At 36.5% G+C, this 19,197-nt stretch overlaps 1 protein-coding gene across 2 annotated transcripts; it reads left to right on the top strand.

The window, feature by feature from the left end:
• The first annotated feature begins 1,719 nt into the window (after positions 1-1,719).
• LOC133526110 (cytochrome P450 4C1-like) lies at positions 1,720-17,173 on the top strand. 2 transcript variants are annotated; one of them, XM_061862584.1, is made up of 11 exons: positions 1,720-1,966; positions 2,536-2,625; positions 5,218-5,328; positions 6,724-6,909; positions 11,481-11,677; positions 12,207-12,258; positions 12,289-12,312; positions 13,857-14,040; positions 15,601-15,752; positions 16,196-16,378; positions 16,855-17,173. In XM_061862584.1, the coding sequence occupies exons 1-11, from the start codon at positions 1,810-1,812 to the stop codon at positions 17,001-17,003; spliced, it is 1,485 nt and encodes a 494-aa protein (XP_061718568.1). In that variant the 5' UTR covers positions 1,720-1,809; the 3' UTR covers positions 17,004-17,173. The 2 variants fall into 2 exon arrangements, with proteins under 2 accessions (XP_061718568.1, XP_061718569.1); XM_061862585.1 differs by lacking the exon at positions 12,289-12,312 and having other exon boundaries at positions 12,207-12,267.
• Positions 17,174-19,197: the final 2,024 nt, after the last annotated feature.

Raw genomic sequence — 19,197 nt, 5'->3', positions numbered from 1 at the left:
TTTCATCTAAATTGGTTTAGCGGTGTAAGCGTGAAGAGGTAACATACAGACAGATCGTCTGGTATGATGTATGATGATGATGATTAAAATTACCCACGTCCTTTCCTGGGTCTCAAACTATCTCCATATAACATTTCATCTAAGGGCCGATACAGGGGGGTTGCAGTGGGGTTACAGTCCGCCTGTACCGGCCCTAAATCGGTTAAGCGGTAGGGCGGTTTCTGACCAGCGTATTTATGCGCGTATATGGTCGTTTCGGCGTTACATTTCCCTACATTTGATTTTCACGAGCTTTCACACGCGTTACTGTTCCCTACATTTGGCCTATGCGAGTTTACACGCGCGTACGTGTACGCTCATATAAAACGCTAGTCCGCTGCTCTGCTCATAAAACCGCCCTTATAAAAAAAACTACAAAATTGTAACTAGTCTCGTAAGCGGAGACTGCTTACTTGGTCCGTCAACTATTTCAGACACTCAATTGAGTCTGCTGAAGCGAAAATAGACTTATATTACTCGTAAGTACATACCTATATAAATAAGAATAAAATGTATTTACTAACGACTACTTACTTGTAACTGAATTGATACATCTAATTTATAAGTTAATGTTCTGTGTCTCTGCTTTAGCTTGTCTGTACATGTTCGTACATGTTTGTGATTGAGACGAGTAGGTAAATGTCTTTAATTTTTCATCTTTTTAATTATAAGTTTTTGACTACGAAACCACCAGGTTTTCGATTAAGTTAATATTTTTGTGAGTTGAAATTACTACACGTCAACACAAAATCTAGGTAAACTTAGGATTTAGTGATTTATATCAGATTAATAAATAACTTTTTATTTTATCACACAAGTATGAAGGTAATTATTTCATTATATTTTTCATCATACTAACAGGTAAATACCCTCTTGATTGTTCAGTAACTAATGAGAACGTTGCATTTTATTTACATGTGGAGCACAGTAAGCAGATGCAAATTTTAAGTTGTTTTTTTTTATGTTAGCTAGTAGAATTGACTTTTAAGTGATGATTTTGAATGTTTTTTTTTTTATTACGTTCATTTTGATTTGATTTGGTTTGTTTTTTTTTGGTATTTCATAGTTAAGTAGTATTTTCCTCGCGTTGGTGTGCTAAACATTTTTGTGTTTAACTCGGAGGCAAAGTTTGTTTAATTTTAGGCCTCGAAACCCTCGCAACACTCAAGATCCCTTTTCTCGAACCTCTCCCTACGCTCGTAGCTCAATGAGTGAGTGTAGTGAGTTCAATTTTAGAATTTTTCGCTTACTCGGGTATCAATATTAGCACGAGCGATTAAACAACTACTTTGTCCCCTTGTAAAACAAATAACTACTTAATTTGTCTACCGTAATAATGTACCTACCTTCGTACATTTTCAAGCAGCAGCACAGACGAGGAAATAGTAAAACTAGCTAATTTGCTAAACTAGCTAAAATATATTTTAATAGAAAAGTTTACTAAACTCGGTAACAATAATGCATTATAATATTAGCAGAAAGTACATATGAAATCAATATAAACAGTTCAGTCGAAGCGTCATACACTTTACACAATAATACCTACTTCTTAGTTATTTGCGTTCTCAACTTAATATAAAGGTAAACTGATTTTATTATTTACTTGTCTCTTGTAGTGGGCCGGTCATTCAGAATACTTATCGTAAATTACAATAAACTATGAAAAACATAAAACTCCCTGCCACCTCGCATCACCTGTCAGTACAAGAAATCTCTGTAAAGGGAAGCTCGTAAAAGTTGTTGTTTAGATTTCCATTTACGTTCAGGACAATGTTGATATTGCTAATAGTGTTTGTGTTAGGTGTTAGTTATTATGCGTATTTCAGAAGCACGCGGGGGCATTTGTACGAGTTGTCCCGGAGACTGCCTTCGGTGGGTCAGCTCCCACTGCTTGGTCATACGCACTGGTTTATTGGCGGGCCAGAGAGTAAGATCGAACACCATTATTATGAAATGAAAATAGATATCTTTCGATCTTAATACGAGAAATATATCAAAATATTAAATCATTTGTCTCCATATTTTCATACAAGTTTTTTTGACCGTTTTACGTTTTGTTACTGACATAGAAGGTTGTATTGAAAATCTTAACTAAAGGGATCAAAACTTTTTTGGGATACTTTTTTTACTGAGTAAAAATAGATAAAACTTGTGATTCTGAGTGATTTTGGTACTACTTTAAATAGAAATGCCCATTTAGGTACCAATGAGCTTTTCGGAATTAATGTACGGAATTTCATTTGATATTTACCACTGGCTCTTCGGTGAAGGAAAACATCTTAAGGAGACCTGCATATATGGGCGAAAAATGGTGTATGTGAAATCCCCAACCCACTATCTCAATCTCTTTTGTGATCGAGGAGAAGCTTGTGCCCAACGGTGGAACGTATAAAGGCTTGACGATTATTATTAATAACATTATGAGACATAGCCAAAGCCATTCTTTTCACTTGAATTACTCCACTATCTCTATTCAATGTCTTAAAATATTTACAGGAATATTAAATAATATAGAAACACTCGCTAATAAAATAGAAGTATCCGGAGGATTAGGTCATGTATGGATTGGGCCTACAATATACGCCGGTACGTATTAAGAAAAACACATGCCTATTTAAATAGCGAACTTAATTGGTATATTTTAATACTTTTGAGGACTCGACATATATTTAACTATTATTGGGGCTGATTTTAATTGTCCTGGCGATTTTTTGTTACAGTTTGATAAAATTTGGTGGATAGATAGTTCCCTATTCTGTACAATATAAGTGCAATTTTATGTCCTACAAAATCTTCCACTGAGTTACGAAAAAAGATGGTATATTTGTAACGCAACTGAAAATTATTTACATATATTTTTTTCGAACAAGTTGTGATTATGTATTTATCCCGCCCAAAATGAATTAAAAATCGGCCCATTAGGAACGTTTGGTAGTAAATATGTAGGTAGTAAGTACTTCAATTGTGTAATGAACAAGTTGGTGGATGAATTTATGGTAAATCAGTGCCCAGACAGTTCAACTTTTATTCTAAACGTCAAGCATATACGAAATTATGACGTTTACTTAATACTTGCACAGGCTGGGCTATCAAAATCGCTGCCAACTTAGCTTGGTCTGACTGTAGGTAGACTAGAATTTTGGAGGCGATTACCACTTAAATATAATTATAGTAGTTTATGTGACTGCTACATATTAATGAAATGCTCGTTTGGTCCTTTTAAAAAACTCACTTAGTTCGTTTCTTAAACCCAGACTTGTGTTTTAATGCCTAATTATGTAGAGTTACATACACTATTTTATCTCCACACATATTATGAACTTTCTATGATATATTCACTAACCCAAATTACAGCCAACATTTGGGTATCGTTGCTCTTATGACGGAACTTGCGAATATGTGGCGGCGTTGCCGAAATATCTTTATCGCTCATTATATATTTACTTTAAAAACAACAAAACAAACTCAATTTATATTTAAAACTAATTAAGAGATAAACTGTACCTCAAATGGCGGTATTGAAAACTTTTTTTCGCGCATATCCCGCATTCGTATTTTTTTTTAATTCAGACAAACTAAAGTCGGGGGCCTTTTTCCTATATATAAACTAACATGCGAGAGTTGTCAAAATTGTATGCAATTTACATTTCATGTCGAACAAAAAAGCATCTCGACTGATATTAGAATAGAGGTCGAATTGAATTGTTTTTTTTTTTCAGAGATGTTCGAAATTTGAATGTCATTACCAAATCGATTTTGATATAGTAATGAAACAATTACAACATTCTCACATGTAAAAAATGTCTTGTACCAAAACAGTTTATTAATGTTGGCCATTATTTACGAATTTTTAAGGCATCATAGAAGGGTTATGATAATGTGTGTAGATAAAATACTTAAGGGCCTACGCTAGCTGACGCGGACGCCCGCCGCGTGCGCACGCACGCGGGTGCTATTTGTAGGTGAAATCCGCCGCACGCGTCCGCTTCAGTTAAAGTTGCTCATACTATTTTTCGTTAACCCGCTCGTCCGCTCCGTGCACCCGCGCCAGCTAGCGTAGGCCCTAAACTGTTCCATTACACAACTAAATGGTATTTTCAAGTGGCCAGCAGAGGCCAGAATTTTAGAGGCATTTTTTAATTGACATATTGACTTCACATTTGTGACTGTGGCCGGAAAAACGTCCCACTTTGTTACTTGCCATAAGGATTTGCTTGTATCTTTATACGCATAACCTCACAAGGCGTCCTTATGGCAAGCGTCAAAGTGGGACGTTTTCCGGCCGAGGTCACATTTATCGACTCTACCTAAATGATATCGATATATAATATATAGGTACGCCGAAGTAAAGCGTTTTATTTCTATATACAAATGGATATTTGACTATCTTAATAATGAATCAAATTTCATATGTTGATGTTAATAGTTTTTTTTGGGTTATGAAGTGGAGTGGTGTTATAGAATAGAATAATTTTTATTCGTAAACACAAACAAATACAAAGGAAGTATAAAGTGCCACGAAATGGCCTCATCTCAGCATGTTGCTATATAATATAATACACGACCGCTGCGTCGCCAGTTCTCTTCTTTTGAACATGGCTTGACACGCCGTCGTGTGCCATGTGTATAGATTAGGAAACAGGCGGCACGGCAGACCTACATGAAAAACAAAATTTCTGGTTCTAAATTGTCATTCCTCGTAGAGGCGCTGTGGGCTGTGTAAATTCGACTCTCATTGACATAGAAACCAAAGTTGTTATTTTCCTTTTTTTATTGAAATAGATTTTTCCCAGCATTGTAATGGTAACTTTTGAATTTGGGTCGATTTGGCAAAAAAAGAGTCGGGTTGAGATGTAGGTGCAGGAACAAAAAATCTATATAATTCAAGAACCGCAAAAATACCGTTATATCCTATTAGTAGTAGTAGTAGTAGTAGCAGACGGTTATACCACTAATTATATGTGATTTGGTATACTTCATATTTCCGTAACGGGTGGGTTTTTTTTTAAACCCTTTATTGTTTCTATGGAAAAGACACAGAAACCAAAGTTGTAATTTTAAGGTTTTTTTGAATTCCACCTTCCTTCAGTTATTTTTCATAACAATCAAACCATATGACTGTCATATGACTGTGAATGTAGTTTACAAACTGACTATGCAAATATATTTAATTTTCAGTAATCATGAATCCGGAGGATATACAAACAGTGTTAGAGAAGTGTTTACAAAAGGATGCATCTTACAAGTTTCTTCGAACTTGGCTGGGGAACGGACTCTTTGTGGCTCCAGGTACTTACGTATCAAATAATATCGCCCTAAGACATTCACCGCTGAGGTACGGTCGTAGCGCTACGTCGTAGCCGATAATATGGCTTTCCCGATATGTAGGTTTTGCGGAAATACTTCGTAGAGACAAAATGACGTGTCGTGATTAGACTGATGAGTGCTGAATGTGTTAAGAAGCAAGTGTAGCGGTCATTTTTCCAAACAATCGTACTCGATTATTCTTACCTCTTCGGTTTTTGACCGCAAAGAGGAATCTTAACCGGCTAATTGGGAGGCGGACTCGCGTTACCAAGGTTACGTAGATCACACAATTTTTGCCTTTGTTCGTATCTTCATAACTATTTATTTGTAAATTATAAAAAAAATGATGTTTTTACCTCGATACCTTTTGTTTATAACATATTTTGCAATTTCTTTTTCCATATTTGCCTTTGGTTGTAAGTTCAATTTTAAAATTATAAAAAAAATATTTTAAATGTTGACTTCATCCTTTTCTTATTTACGTTACGAGTACATGTCCGTTCCGTATGAGACGTATGTCGTATCAATTTTCAACTCAATCAATCCAGTAGTTTCAGAGAAAATTGACTGGGACAGGCGAATGAACAAGGACAGACGGACACACGAGTGATCCTATAAGTAATAATAATAATATTTTTACAAGCTTTTTAGGGTTTCGTAGTCACCTAAAAACCCTTATAGTTTCGCCATGTCCGTCTGTCCGTCCGTCCTCGGCTTTGCTCCGTGTTCATTAGTCCTATAACGCTGCAATTTGGCACGAATACATAAGTCATGCATGACAACAGAACGGTAAAATAAAACTTAGAAAAAAAAATTGTTAGGGTACCTCCCATACAAAATTATATTTTGTGTTTTTTTTTCTTAGACCCAATAGTTGGATAGGTCTTTTAAAATGAATATACAATATTTTTTGAAAATGTTAATATTATAGGAATTAATCGCTCCGAAAGAAAAAAAAAATGTGTCCTCCCCTCTAACTTTTGAACCATGGGTCCAAAAAATATGAAAAAAAAAACTTAAAATAAAAGCTTAGCAGATACATTAGCAGATAAATGAAAACTGTAGCGAAAATGATCGTTCTAGCGGTTTTTGAGTTATAGCAAAAATGTTCTCTTCTAAGTACAAAGCGAAGGTACTCCCTTATACTTGTAATGTACATGATACTTACTCATTAATATAAACTTACTAAATAATAGACCCCGTTTGGCCTGTTCTGACAGAATGGTAACTATGAAACCCTACACTGAGCAACTGAGCATGTCGGGTCATGCTCTTGGCCAATTTTTTTATTACTATATTTACACTTTTATTACATATAAACATTGTTTTTCGTCAAAAATTCCGTGTGACTCAAACATTCCAATATTTTCATTTCAGTGGATCTCTGGAAAATTCACAGACGTCTCCTTCTGCCCATGTTCCACAACCGAGTGGTGGAGAGCTATACAGAGGTGTTTGGGAAACACAGCGAGGTCCTGGTCCAGAGGTTGCAGGAGAACGTGGATGGGCCCGAGTTCGACGTGTTCAAGTACGTCACTTGCTGCTCATTGGACATTGTGTTTGGTTAGTATCTCTTAACTTAGGGGTCTATAACCACTCCAATTATTTGTTTAATTTTTTCAATGCCTTTTTTACCGTTTATTTTGTATGTTTGTTTGTTTTTACTGTGTATCGTTGGATCCGTTGGCGCATGGGACATAACGCCACTTAAGCCTGGTTTTCTTCCTTTTGAAAATATGAGCCACGGATTGTTGCTGAGTGAAAGTCGTTTTCTGTATGTAGTATGTTGTGGCGTTAAATAAATGTATTTTCTTCCTTTTTTTCTTCATTGCGACATTAATCGATCGGTTGAATCCGTTGCATGCACCTCCAGTAATGTGTCATATATCATATGTAACTGGTTGTAGAGTCCATCGGCTTACCATGACTTATGCACACACCATATCGCTTTATCAGATTTATTGAGTACCTATTTATATTTGAATCCTCGCAGAATGCGGGCAGATAATAGAAATTATTGCTTCACAAAAATATTATACTCCATCAAAAGACTGCTTTTGTGGGTACCCGATGGGCACATACCCACATACTCGTACATACGCACATACCTACATAGTTTATAAAAGGTATGGTCATTTAACCCAGGGATGTTCACTAGGTCACAGAGGCGAACTACTACTTAAACAGCACTTATAGTTTTAATCGTATCCTTATTACATTACTGGCTGTTGCCCGCGACTTCGTACGCGTGGATTTGTATGTTGGTGGTTATATAGGTACATGAGCATAGAACATTATGCAGCAAAAGGTAGCAGTAGGGACTGTAAACCACTCGTTAATAACTATACAACGCATGATATTTGTTTGACACAACCTACGAAGTTTCAAGCCCCTAAGTGAAAAAAACCCCGTCGACCGATCGGGCGCCCCAGGTACCACTGGTGTGATGTCGTGGAAGCGGACCTGCGTCGGTTGAATGCCAATTCATGGCATTCATGAGATTAACCCTTTTAAGAAGATAAACGCTGAAATGATTTTTGTTTTATGCTAATAATTAGCCCATATACAAAATTTCAAGTCCCGCACTCAAAAAAATGTTTGGCCTCCATAAAAACTTTCAACCCCTTTTTCACCCTTCCAGGGCACTATGTCCAAAGGTCAAAACGTCCAAGGAGTCAATATGTCCAAGGGTCAAAACGTCCAAGGAGTCAATATGTTCAAGGAGTCAACACATCCAAAGGTCATAACGTCCAAGGAGTCAATATACCCAAGGTGTCAAAATGTCCAAGGGTCAAAACGTCCAAGGAGTTAACAGGTCCAAGGGTCAAGACATCCAAGGAGTCAATTTGTCCAAGGTGTCAAAACGTCCAAGGGTCAAAACGCCCAAGGAGTCAACAGGTCCAAGGGTCAAAACATCCAAGGAGTCAATATGTCCAAGGTGTCAAAATGTCCAAGGGTCAAAACATCCAAGGAGTCAAAACTTCTTAGGAGTCAACATGTCCAAGGAGTCAATTTGCCCAAGGTGTCAATATGTCTAAAGTAAATTTATTATGTTACCTAATATTAATACACTAATAAATAATAAATAAATAGTTTATTTATTAATACACACTATGTCGACTCCACTACTATACTTTTTGTACTTTGTTCCTTCTTTAACTTTTCGAGTCTATCAAATAAAAAACCGGCCAAGTGCGCGTCGGACTCGCGCACGAAGGGTTCCGTACCATTATCTATAAAAACGGCAAAAAAATTACGTGTATGGGAGGCCCCTTAAATATTTATTTTATTGTTTTTTAGTATTTTTGTTGTTATAGCGGCAACAGAAATACATCATCTGCGAAAATTTCAACTGTCTATCACGGCTCATGAGATACAGCCTGGTGACAGACGGACAGACGGACAGCGGAGTCTTAGTAATAGGATCCCGTTTACCCTTTGGGTGCGGAACCATAAAAAGGTATAAAAAGAAATAAATATTATTGTTTTCAAAATAACGTAAACTCCAGCTATTCCGTGGGTTAACCCACGAAGGTGGACATATTGATTCCGTGGACATTTTGACCTTTTGACATTTTGGCACTTGGATATATTTACTAATTTGACTTGTTGACACCTTGGATATATTGATATTGACTCTTTAGACATTGTGACTCCTTAGACATATTGATTACTTGGGCGTTTTGACCATTGGACATTGTGATTCCTTGGACATATTGATTACTTGGACGTTTTGCCCCTTGGACATCTTGATTCCTTGGACATATTGACTCTTTGGACATATTGGCACTTGGATATATTGACTCTCTGGACATTTTGACACTTGGGCATATTGACTTTTTGGACGTTTTAACTCCTTGGGCAAATTTACTCTTTGGACGGTTTGACCTTTGTACGTGTTGACTCCTTGCACATATTGACTCCTTGGACGTTTTGACCCTTGGATATAATATTGACTCCTTGGACGTTTTGACCTTTGGACATAGTGCCCTGGAAGGTTTTTTTTTAATCCATTACATTGGTAATTCAAAGCATTGGCTTTGAAACTTCTTATAAAGGCCTAATCGGCATTACAAATAAAAATAATTTCAACGTTTTTGAAAATTCAACCCCTAAGGGGGGTTAAAAAGGGGATGAAGGTTTGTATGGGGTTCAAGTTTTATTTTGTGCTAGGAACTTAAAACTTTGTAAAAAGGTATTTTATTAAAATAGAAGAAAACTGATTTCGGCCGCCAAGGTAGTGAAAAAAAAGGAAAAAAACCTTCCAGGGCACTATGTCCAAAGGTCAAAACGTCCAAGGAGTCAATATGTCCAAGAGTCAAAACGTCCAAGGAGTCAATATGTGCAAGGAGTCAACACGTACAAAGGTCAAACCGTCCAAAGAGTAAATTTGCCCAAGGAGTTAAACCGTCCAAAAAGTCAATATGCCCAAGTGTCAAAATGTCCAGAGAGTCAATATATCCAAGTGCCAATATGTCCAAAGAGTCAATATGTCCAAGGAATCAAGATGTCCAAGGGGCAAAACGTCCAAGTAATCAATATGTACAAGGAATCACAATGTCCAATGGTCAAAACGCCCAAGTAATCAATATGTCTAAGGAGTCACAATGTCTAAAGAGTCAATATCAATATATCCAAGGTGTCAACAAGTCCAATTAGTAAATATATCCAAGTGCCAAAATGTCAAAAGGTCAAAATGTCCACGGAATCAATATGTCCACCTTCGTGGGTTAACCCACGGAATAGCTGGAGTTTACGTTATTTTGAAAACAATAATATTTATTTCTTTTTATACCTTTTTATGGTTCCGCACCCAAAGGGTAAACGGGACCCTATTACTAAGACTCCGCTGTCCGTCCGTCCGTCTGTCACCAGGCTGTATCTCATGAGCCGTGATAGGCAGTTGAAATTTTCGCAGATGATGTATTTCTGTTGCCGCTATAACAACAAAAATACTAAAAAACAATAAAATAAATATTTAAGGGGCCTCCCATACAACAAACGTAATTTTTTTGCCGTTTTTATAGATAATGGTACGGAACCCTTCGTGCGCGAGTCCGACGCGCACTTGGCCGGTTTTTTATTTGATAGACTCGAAAAGTTAAAGAAGGAACAAAGTACAAAAAGTATAGTAGTGGAGTCGACCTAGTGTGTATTAATAAATAAACTATTTATTTATTATTTATTAGTGTATTAATATTAGGTAACATAATAAATTTACTTTAGAAATATTGACACCTTGGGCAAATTGACTCCTTGGACATGTTGACTCCTAAGAAGTTTTGACTCCTTGGATGTTTTGACCCTTGGACATTTTGACACCTTGGACATATTGACTCCTTGGATGTTTTGACCCTTGGACCTGTTGACTCCTTGGGCGTTTTGACCCTTGGACATTTTGACACCTTGGACAAATTGACTCCTTGGATGTTTTGACCCTTGGACCTATTAACTCCTTGGACGTTTTGACCCTTGGACATTTTGACACCTTGGGTATATTGACTCCTTGGACGTTATGACCTTTGGATGTGTTGACTCCTTGAATATATTGACTCCTTGGACGTTTTGACCCTTGGACATATTGACTTCTTGGACGTTTTGACCTTTGGACATAGTGCCCTGGAAGGAAAATTACAAACCCCTGTTTTAACCTCTTTAGAAGATGAATTTCTAAAAATTCTCAAATTACGTTTCTTGTGTTTTAGTAATATGCCTACGTACAAAGTTTCATATCCCGCATTCAAAAAAATATTTGATCCCCATACAATCTTTCAACCTCTTTTTCATCACTTTAGGGGATGAATTTTCAAAAAGGCTGAAATAAGTAACCTTCTTTTTAAATAAATTACCTTTTTACAAAGTATCAAGTTCCTAGCTTAAAATAAAACTTGAACCCCATACAAAATTTCATCCCCTTTTTAATCCCCTTAGGGGTTGAATTTCACAAAATCGCTTCTTAGCTCTTGTACACTTTATAAATGCAACCTAGTGTGTAAATTTCAACTTTCTAGCATTTGTAGTTTCGGCTCTGCGTTGATGAGTTAGTCAGGACACGTGCATTTATATATATAGATAAGCCTAAATGATTATGATTTAAAAACTGATTTTAAACAACGTCAACTAACTTTTTTCAGAAACCGCAATGGGGGAGCGAATGGATCTCCAACGTAAACCAGAGAACAAGTACGTGAGCGCGCGCAACGCGGTCATGTCCATCATCAACATGCGCCTGTTCAAGGCGTGGCTGCAACTCGATGCTATCTTCAATCTGACGCCGTACGCCAGCGTGCAAAAGGAAAACATCCAGCTGACTCACCAGTTTACTGATGAAGTAATTTATTATTTATGTCCGCCTTTCGTATTAGAATCTTGTTTATCAGCCGATGTCAACTGCTTTAGGTCCATGGCATGCGACTGAGCTCGATCTCTAGCTCTCCTCCTCCAATCCCTGCCTACTCTCTTAGGTACGAATATCATCTCCCAATGAAGGAAATTAATAATTAAACTAGGAAAGTCACGGCAATAACGCTGGGTGCAACTTACAGGCAGGCAGGCAGGCAGTTTATTCGTGACTCATAAGAACACTTACTACTATTTAATGCAATTCATTGTACATCAGCATAGGGCTGCTGCAAAAAATGAGCTGTAAAATAAGCTCTCTCATATTCCATGCTTATGCCATACTACGCACAGTATGTGGGGCATGCAGAGAGAGGAAACGAGCATTGTTACTGCTGGATCCTTTGATTTACTTAGACTGCTATAAACTTTTGATAGCATGGCCCATGGTAACATTCATTGATTTTCAAACACATGTAATCTGTAAAATTAGAGTTTTCTGAATTCCATGTTTGTTTCAGGTAATTAGAAAGAAAAAGCTTTTGAAGGAAAAAATTTGTGCGAGTCCCACAGGATATGAAGGTAATAGTAGATTGTTAACAAAGGGATTAAAGGCACTCATTTGTGGTGAGGTAGTTTTGAATAGGAGGAAATTAGAATAGATGTATATTTAAAAACATGACTAAGTGAGGGTACTTTCAATTAACAATTTATTAAGAAAAATATCGTTTTCTAAACTGTACAACAAATCCAATTAAGAGTAAAATGTTAATTGCTTATCTAATAAAAAGAGAAAAAAAACCGGTCAAGTGCGAGTTCGTTTATCTCGCGCACCCAAGGGTTCCGTACAAACTTTCAATTTTCTCATGTTAATATGGGCAATTGGCTAACTAATTTGCGCGATCTGTATGTATGTTGGTTTTTCAGGGATAATTATTTATCATGTGAACCAATTTCAATCATTTTTGTTTTATTTGAAAGGAAGTGTCTTTAGTGTAATCTGTAATCAAAGGAATATCAACTATAATAAACACCCGCAAATGGGATTAAATTGCAAATTAAATCATAAAATGTTTTTTGTTATTTAAAAAAAAGTTATCAAGATAGAGGGATGATTTTATTTTTCCTGTTATCTTTATGAAAATGTTATTACAATGTAAAAAATTCATAATTTTTCATTCGTAAACTTCGGAGATAGGGGGGGGGGGGGGGGTCTTTTTTTCACATTTTCCTTCATAAGTAAATTTTTTCACTATAAAAAAATGTTTTGGAATGTTCAATTTGAGCTCCTTCAAATAATACCCCACTTGACCTAGTAACAGACTTTGAAATTTTGCCCCCTATTTATAATTAGAATTTTCCATAATTAATATAAATAAAATAAATACACTTCCAATATGTCTGGGTTAGCGTTGTTCATTACTATTCCAAATTTCAAATCGATAGCTTAAGTACTTCTCGAGATATTTAGCAATGTGACAGACGGACGGACGGAGTCGCACCATAAGGGTTCCTTTTGTACCTTTTTGGCACGGAACCCTAAAAACGTACTTAGAAAGTACAATGCACTAGAGCAGAAACGTATCATTTTCTGCACACTTTTTAGAAAAACAACGACCCACTTTCTGAGCATGAGAAATGAAAACATAATTGGCAGATCCATTTTTGATGAATGATGATTTTTGATTTTTTCGTTTTTTGAAGGTGGATTTAAGTAAGGTATGAGTGGTAGGTATATGAATATTATTCATTTGGTTCATGGCTAATTGCAGACGAGATGAAATTCAAATCGGAATGTTTACGTTCTGTCGTTAACTTAAGGTTCTGTCTGATCTATTTCTTTCTGCTTCTGTTTTATTCGTTTTTTTTTTTGCTAAACCGATCTGTTGAAAAATTGACGCAGAAATAAAACTAGGTATCCCTATATCATTGAGTGAGACAAACAGCGCTCACCACATTATCGATATTGGCTATACTTATAGAGAAAGCTTCTCACCTATTATTAGGTCGAGTAACAGAAATAAGTAAACAGCTAAGCGGGCCGAAGGAGAACTGAAAACAACTTTATAGGTCAAGACGAGTACATACGAGTACCTAGATCATTTTGGATATCTCACCGACTAAGATTATTGTCCTGTTGACTGTATAATGATTGATTCCTTAACTTGCAGTTGGCAGACGACGTGACATATTAGACATGCTGCTGACCCGTGACTCTCCATTCAGCGACGAACAGCTACGAGAGCACATTGACTCCATAACTATAGCTGGAAATGACACCACCTCGCTGGTAGTGGCCTACGCGCTCGTTCTGCTTGGCAGCCATATGGGAGAGCAGGATAAAGTATATAAAGAGTGAGAAAATTACTCAATTATGTTTTTTAATGGAAATGATAGTTAACAACAATAAATGTAACCCCTTATTCATAAAACTTTACGAGTCTGAATTAGTTAAATTATGTTTTATCTCTTTCTTACAAATACATAGCATAGTGTAGGGATCATTGTACTGCTTCTCTTCAATAAATTTTTTGTGTTATGGCTTCATCAAGGTGTTGATGATTCTGCCAATGTCGAGGTTGGATAAGACATTGAAATAGTTTTTTTTAACAAAAGTCAAAATGACATGTAATGCGTCTAAGAATAACGCCATAAATAAATATTAAAAATCGGCCAAGAGCATGTCGGGCCACGCTCAGTGTAGGGTTCCGTAGTTACTCTTCCGTCACAATAAGCTAAACTGGAGCTTAAAGTATAGTAAATTGTTAACCAAGGGATGAAACGGTACCTTTCACGCGAGTTAAACAAATAGGCAAATTTGCATAATCAATACCTAATTAAAGTAAGTCTTTTTACTATGAAGGGGAAACTTTTTGCGATAACTCAAAAACAGCTAAACTGATCATGTCCGCTATAGTTTTCATTTAATGTCTTTCTTAAGCTCTACTTCCACAATTTTTTTCATATTTTTTGGACCTATGGTTCAAAAGTTAGAGGGGGGACACATTTTTTTTTCTTTCGGAGCGATTATCTCCGAATATATTCACTTTATCAAAAAATGTTTGTTGAAGACCCCTATTAGTTTTTAAAGACCTTTCCAACGATACCCCACACTGTAGGGTTGAAGCAAAAAAAAAAATCTTCCCCACTTTACGTGTAGGGGAGGTACCGTCAAAAAAAATTAAATTTTTAGATTTTATTGTACGACTTTGTCGGCTTTATTGATTTATATATCCATGCCGAATTTCAGCTTTCTAGCACTAACGACCACGGAGCAAAGCCTCGGACAGACAGACAGACAGACAGACAGACAGACGGACATGGCGAAACTATAAGGGTTCCTAGTTGACTACGGAACCCTAAAAAAGGTTCAACTAGGTGATAATAGTATAATCACTAAGGCTCCTGTTCCACGAGCGACCGGAAAACGACAAGCTATTTTCTCGCGCAAGAAACGTTCGTCTTTTGCCTCTGTATGTTTGTGTAAAAGATATGAAAATACATATCTATTATATTACCAATTGATCGTTGATTGTCGACGCAATCAGCAAATAACTTACAAAATATCTCGCTCCTCCTTTTGCTAACTCTAATTAGGTACCTACTTAATAGGATTTAGAATAACAATTTCTAATGTGCCCGCGGTTGAAGCCGTTGAAGGAGGCCATATTATTATGGTTAGAAGAAATAGGTTAAGTGTCAAAAAATGGGTCCACGGCACTTATTCAAAAATATGTCACATAGCTCTTAATTTTGAACATCTTGTGTGCACCCATACTTTTAAACTTGACTGTAACTATATTCATGTACTTAGGTTCTTTTCAGTAGGTATTTAGTAGGATATATAATGGATTATTGTTTTATAGGTGCATTGAGTATAGGGTCTATTATATTGCATCATTGTTTTTATTTCAGGTTAAAACAAATATTCGGCGACTCTAAAAGGATCCCTAATAAGGAGGATTTAAACAAAATGGAATACTTGGAACGGGTCATAAAAGAGACAATGCGACTTTATACGGTAGTTCCAGTAATCGCAAGACAAACACAGGCTGAATTAAAATTGTGTATGTATTACCTACGACTATATACCTACTCGTAAATGATGAGCTGTGTCAATTGTCTTAAAATTTACTCTGTCAGCTATAGCAGCGTATATATTGCTGGAGTTAATTAATAGATATTGACACAGCAAATGATTGTCTAAAAACTTTGCAATATTTATTTGTTTTACAAGGGGGCAAAGATGTTGTTTAACCGCTATTGCTAATATAGAATAAACCTGACCTGAGAAAGCAAAAGATTGCAAAATTGAAATTTGAATTTTAAATGTAAAATTTCTATGAAATTATGACGTTTAGATAATACTTGCATAGTGGGCTATCAATATCGCTGGTCGAACTCTAGTTTAAACATTTTAAAATTAAAAATTAATTAAATTAATGAATATTGGTCTAACTCTAGTTTAGACATTTTAAAATTAACTTACCTTATACTTAATCATTTTCAGCGACCTGCACACTGCCCGCCGGCGTAGGCTGCGCCATAGTGCCGTTCGTGCTGCACCGCTCCAAGAGGCTCTGGGGCCCCGACGCCGACGACTTTCGCCCGGACCGTTTCTTGCCGGAAAACTCAGTCGACCGCCATCCCTGCGCCTTCATTCCTTTCAGCTATGGAGGCAGAAATTGCATTGGTGAGGAAGGAAATATACCTACATTAAAGTTTATTATTAAATCAACTAATTTTATTTGCAATAACAGTATACATAACGGATATACACAGTAGTGCATTGTACCTGACCATATTGTATGCTGGCGGCATTTCCTCGTTGTATCGCGTATCGCACGTTGTGCGAGCCGCCAGCTCTTCGGACACCAGTTACGTCAACCAGAAAGTTTTTTTTTAATACTTTAATCGACCTTTGTTCGTAATACTTTCAATTAAGCTGGCGTGTCCCAAAAATCTTACATAGATAGAATGATAAATAGGATAATTCCACGAGACTGTAACGTCAGTTACCAATTCTTTCGTGTTCTTACAGTAATTAAGCAAATTTAAGTATTTAGTAATTTGCTTAATTAATGTAAGAACACACGAAAGAATTGGTAACTGACGTTACAGTCTCGTGGAGTTACCCAATATATTTTAATTATTTTACTTTATTTTCAGGCCGCTATTTCGGAATGCTTGCCATGAAGAGTCTGCTTGCAAGCATCCTTCGAACGTATGAAATTTTAGCTAAACCATGTGGTACTTTGAAAATTGAGATCTTACTCATTCCCGTATCGGGGCACAGGATAACTTTAAGGAAGCGGTGATAAAAAAATAAATATATATGAGAATACCTATTCAGTTACATAATTAGTTTTAAGTTAGTTAAGGAAAAAAATTGTACGCCCATAGGCAAAACGCAGTTTCTATTTCTATATATTAAGTAAGACCCTTAGTATCACCTGTGCTATACAAATAAATGTTCAATTCTACTCTATTCAGGGTTTCAATTACGTACCTATTTACCTATTTTTAGGGTTCCGTAGCCAAATGGCAAAAAACGGAACCCTTATAGATTCGTCATGTCCGTCTGTCTGTCCGATTATGTCACAGCCACTTTTTTCCGAAACTATAAGAGCTATACTGTTCAAATTTGGTAAGTAGATGTATTCTATGAACCGCATTAAGATTTTTACACAAAAATAGAAAAAAAAAACAGTAAATTTTGGGGGTTCTTACTAAATACTTAGATATATATAAGATATATATAAGTATATAAATACTTAGAACTGAAACTCAAAAAATCTTTTTTCATCAAACCCATACTTGTGGGGTATCTATGGATAGGTCTTTAAAAATTATATTGAGGTTTCTAATATCATTTTTTTCTAAACTGAATAGTTTGCGCGAGAGACACTTCCAAAGTGATAAAATGTGTGTCCCCCCCCGTAACTTCTAAAATAACAATGAAAAATCTAATAAAAATATATATCATTATCAAATTATATCATTGCCATACAAACTTCCACCAAAAATTGGTTTGAACGAGATCTAGTAAGTAGTTTTTTTTTAATACGTCATAAAAGTAAAAAAAAAATTTTTTTTTAGATCAAACCCATACGTGTGGGGTATCAATGGATAGCTCTTCAAAAATGATATTTAGGTTTCTAATATCATTTTTTTTCTAAACTAAATAGTTTGCGCGAGAGACAATTCCAAAGTGAAAAAAATGTGTGCCCCCCCCCCCCCCCCCCAGTAACTTCTAAAATAACAGAATGAAAAATCTAAAAAAAATATATGATATACATTATGCAAACTTCTCCCTCCCCCCACCCTGTCTGTTCTCAGTACAAAATTTGATACTCACGCCGTAGCCATTTAGGTGGTGGGCAAGTGTGTATGTGTGTGGGTTTAATCATGTTTTTAGAGATCTGGACTTGTCGAATTTAATCATGTTATATATCGATAATCTCTGCACAGCGGAACGGAATTGCGATTGATTAAAGCTTCGATATCCTCACAAAAATGAACATCATAGAAATGCGTTTTCTTCTTCCTCGCGTTGTTGCCACGGCTCATGGGAGCCTGGGATCCGCTATACAACTAATCCCAAGATTTGGCGTAGGCACTAGTTTTTACGAAAGCGACTGCCATCTGACCTTCCAACCCAGAGGGTAAACTAGGCCTTGTTGGGATTAGTCCGGTTTCCTCACGATGTTTTCCTTCACCGAAAAGCGACATTTAGATAGATATTTACCAAAATATCAAATGATATTTCGTACATAAGTTCCTAAAAACTCATTGGTACGAGTCAGGGTTTGAACTCGCGACCTCCGAATTGCAAGTCGGACGCTCTTACCGCTATACCACCAGCACTTTTGGTTCACATCATAGAAATGCTAACGGATAATCAATACTTTGTGATACAATAGAATAACTCAATTATTGTGGAAAACATATTTTAGTTGGTTTTGGCCGGCGTCCGATGGATTTCCGCCGTTGATGATTGTAATATCGAACTCACAAAATTATACTGGTTAATAAGAATACATAAAGTTGTCTTATAATGGTTATCAGTTCATTTTAGGTAGTTGAAATCCTTTCAAGTAAAAGTAAAATTGTTGAAAATGCCGAAAGTTTATCGATATGATTTTATCGATAAGGCCGCAACTTTTGGTTACTCATTGCTAATCGTACTTAAAAATGTGGCTGTTGTGTGTGGCTAGGCTACAGTGACTGATTGCTAATCGTATTTAAAAATGTGGCTGTTGTGTGTGGCTACAGTGACAGCTGGCTTAGACTCCATCTTTAGGAATATTATATAGCCCCCTCCAGACTATGCCCGTGAATCGCGACGCGACTTCGCGGAGCCAACATACCGCGACGTTGACGTATACTCCACACTCGCACAACTTCACGGCGATTTCGCAGTTTGGTTCGCGGCAAGATGGCGCCGAAGCGACAGCTGATCGGATTTAGTTTGCGGCAAGGCACTGATTCATTTCAAACTGAGAACTGTCA

Source organism: Cydia pomonella, chromosome 16 (genome assembly GCF_033807575.1).
Source record: "Cydia pomonella isolate Wapato2018A chromosome 16, ilCydPomo1, whole genome shotgun sequence".
NCBI classification, from domain to species: Eukaryota; Metazoa; Arthropoda; class Insecta; order Lepidoptera; family Tortricidae; genus Cydia; species Cydia pomonella.
Note: the sequence above shows the minus strand (reverse complement) of the source record. Positions and strands in the feature narration are given on the sequence as shown.

Coding starts and splice junctions, on each gene's coding strand:
- LOC133526110 (XM_061862584.1), top strand. CDS start 1,810: ATGTTGATATTGCTAATAGTGTTTGTGTTAGGTGTTAGTTATTATGCG. Junction 6,910..11,480: donor CTCATTGGACATTGTGTTTG/GTTAGTATCTCT, acceptor AACTTTTTTCAG/AAACCGCAATGGGGGAGCGA. Junction 12,259..12,288: donor AATTTGTGCGAGTCCCACAG/GATATGAAGGTA, acceptor GATTGTTAACAA/AGGGATTAAAGGCACTCATT.